The sequence below is a fragment of the Styela clava genome, chromosome 4, assembly GCF_964204865.1.
Source record: "Styela clava chromosome 4, kaStyClav1.hap1.2, whole genome shotgun sequence".
NCBI lineage: Eukaryota > Metazoa > Chordata > Ascidiacea > Stolidobranchia > Styelidae > Styela > Styela clava.
Genome location: NC_135253.1, coordinates 11166509 through 11169689, shown reverse-complemented (window position 1 = coordinate 11169689; position 3181 = coordinate 11166509). Strand labels below are relative to the sequence as shown.

Sequence of the window (3181 nt, the reverse complement as noted above, 5' to 3'; positions counted from 1 at the left end):
CTTTGTTTTGTTAATTATACGGCGAGCGGAGTTGGGCATCTAGTAGTAGTATATATTTACGGTCTGAGCGATCAAAATCAAAACAAAAAAGGCCTAAGGTCGGGGGAACATCCATATAAGTAACCGAATCCCAACCATCGTTGCATGAATTTGCCAATATTTTGGTAGTTGGAATATGCTTAGCCTACATATCAAAATATGTTTATTTTCCAGATATCTGTAAGTTATACCGGTACACTCAAGACAATAACAAAAGCCATCTGCTCGATACCTATGACATAGATGGGAGTTTTATGGAATCGGACAGAATATTCCAATTTCAAGATGAAAAAGGAAATCTCGTAGTTAATATACCAGAAAAGGCTGAGGCAGCTTATGGAATGTATACGTGGCCATGTGCTGTTGTGTTGGCGCAATACATTTGGCATAAAAGAAAACATTTGTTGATCAACAAGCATGTGTTGGAGTTGGGTGCTGGAACTGCTTTGCCGAGTGTAGTTGCAGCTAAAGCTGGAAATGTAGCCTCGTTGACACTGGCAGATGACACTCATCAACCTAGGTGGGTCAGTAAATGCTAAGTACCATGAATATCTGATTAAATTGTACTCCTCTACTTGAGGTTTAACTCATCTGTCTATGAGGGAAGTTTTACCAATCTCTTAGTTTGATTTGATTGAAAAAAGGTCAAAATCAAGGTCATCCTCACATTGACCAATATAATGAATTTCTGTTTTGTTGAGATATATATTTATACATCATAACAATCCGGATTGATTGAATTATTTTTAACAATGATGCAAAGCAAGTTTTAGGTTTGAACAAATGACAGCACTAGTTATAATGCAGGCCCGACTTTTATGCAAATTGCATCTATAATACAGCAATTAACATTTTGTTTTCAGATCAATTGAGAATTGTAGGATATCCTGCGCAGCTAATTCAATTGATGTCTGCGGATTAAAGTTAAACTTTGTGGATCGTAAACCTTGCATCAAGGTAGAAGGTCTGAGATGGGGAGAAGTCAATCCAACATTTTTCTATGGGCAGCTAAAAGGGCTTTTGCCTTATCCTGATGTGATTTTAGGTTCTGACTGCTTTTTTGATGAAAATATTTACGAAAAGATTTTATTCACTGTAAGCCACTTGCTTGAAGGCAAAATGTCAAAAATTGGCCCACATGAAGACAAACCTTATTTTTTATGCACATATCAAGTTAGAAATGCCAATTCTTCTATTGGTGACTTGCTTCATCTCTGGAATTTAAACTGTGCAGAAATTGATTTACATTCGTTTGGTGGCGATGGGCACGATATTGCGAGTTCTGGTATGCCCGGTAATCATGAAATTCGAATGTTGAAAATCAGCTTGAAAGATTAATTCACAAAATTCTGTATTACTGAAGTTTTAGTACAATGTTGCCAAGTCACATATCAACAACACAAATTCAATTATATCAGATGTTTCAGATATTCTTTAAATTAACAACCGCATATCATTCAATTATCTGTTACCGTTTATAGTCCCATAGTTCTGCTACTTTTATATAAGATATATGCCAGTGGACAGCCTCACACCTGAACTTATTCAATAAAAGACAAACAATGATATTAATATTCATAGTTTATTTTGCTGAACATACTGTGTTAAGTGGTTGTATGAACATGATACATATTTCGGGAATGATCGTCATCTAGAGAATTGACACTAGTCAGTCTTAGTTTAAACAAGTGGAGACAGTGTCTGGCAATCATGTGCAACTCACATTAAAGGGTTCAAAAGTATCAATATTTTTCCATATTGCATTTGGACCAACTGTATCAAGATCACCCTTGCAAGTACTACAATTGCATTAGAACAAAAAGCGGAAAACAAAACCTGATTGAAAATCATTTGGTCATCTCGGCAATTAATTTATCAGCAAAATCTTTATTACTGCTGAAATCCTGAGCATTTGACTTTTCACGTAGTGTGTCTTCCAATGCCAACATTTCTTTAAATATAATGAACTCGTCGAGCGGACAAAGTGCAACTTCACTGCAGAACTTCAAGTCTGAGTTGCAAATCATGTATTTCAAGTTTGGATTTTCGATAGTCGTTTTACGATTCTTATCTGTCAGTTGAAACTGTCCTCTGCGTTCAAGAAACAAGTGTCTTTCTCTAATATGTTTGAGGCTGTATCTTAGAATTCCATGCCTTGCTAAAACGTAATGTTTTTTGTACCCCATAGTGAAATATATATATTGAAACTTTTCTTCAGTGTCTTTGAATGGATCAAGAAATACTTGTGGCGCAAATAGGAAGAGTTCCGGTAACTCCTTCACTGTGAAGTCCAAATCATGAATTAGCAAGTTAATCATGGAAATTATCTTGGAAATAGGCATTGTTAAATATTGGGGTGTATGCGAGATACTCCTTTGCAGGAATCCTTCTCTAAGACCATGCGATCTCAAATTATCAATCCTCTTTTCCAACTCCTGCACATTAATTCCAAAAATCTCTGGATGCATTTTCATAAACCGAACAATCACATTTGTGCCAAATCCTAGACTCCCATGTAACAAATCTATAACATTAGAAGTATTCAATGATTTTGCTTCATCAGATGATAACTGAAAATTTTTGATCAAACTGTTCTCAATTTGAACAAAATGTCTTAGCAGTCGATCACTTCCGGTATCTTTTCTCATAGGCAGACTACTGCCTGTTAGATTATCTGGGATATTCCGATCTGTGTCCCGATTATAAGCTGCACCCTTTGCAAGTTCAGGTTTTCCATAACTCTTCAAATCATAAAAGGTCTGTAGAATTCGTGCAATATTTTGCAATGGTATGGGGTGATAAGAATGACTCATTTTCATTTGTATTTTATCTGCAAGTTCTGTAACATCAACTACTTCAGCAGTTTTTGTTTGACTATTAGAAAAACATTCTTTCTTTGAAAAAACAGTGTTATGTCCACAGTAAACTAAAGGAGGTGTGATATGATCAGTATGGGACATGATGCTTTTAATACCACGGAAGCATAAACGAGCCATCGTTTTTCAACCACCATGCAAAGTTGATATAAACACTATTTTATCGTTAGATTCTAATGTATAATCAAGGCCTCCAGTCAATTCCCAATCTGCGTCATTAATAAGAATCAGAATACCAGGTCGTATTGTTTCACCTTGAAGAAATA

The 3181-nt window shown here is 35.6% G+C and overlaps 2 protein-coding genes across 2 annotated transcripts; one reads left to right on the top strand and one right to left on the bottom strand.

The window, feature by feature from the left end:
* The first annotated feature begins 217 nt into the window (after window positions 1-217).
* Window positions 218-2251, top strand: LOC120326441 (histone-arginine methyltransferase METTL23-like). Its single transcript, XM_039392733.2, has 2 exons — window positions 218-559; window positions 903-2251. Exons 1-2 carry the CDS (start codon window positions 294-296, stop codon window positions 1375-1377), a joined length of 741 nt encoding a protein of 246 aa, XP_039248667.2. The 5' UTR covers window positions 218-293; the 3' UTR covers window positions 1378-2251.
* On the bottom strand, window positions 1772-3181 carry LOC120326440 (transcription termination factor 4, mitochondrial-like). The gene has a single exon (XM_039392732.2). It carries the CDS (start codon window positions 3033-3035, stop codon window positions 1887-1889), a length of 1149 nt encoding a protein of 382 aa, XP_039248666.2. The 5' UTR covers window positions 3036-3181; the 3' UTR covers window positions 1772-1886.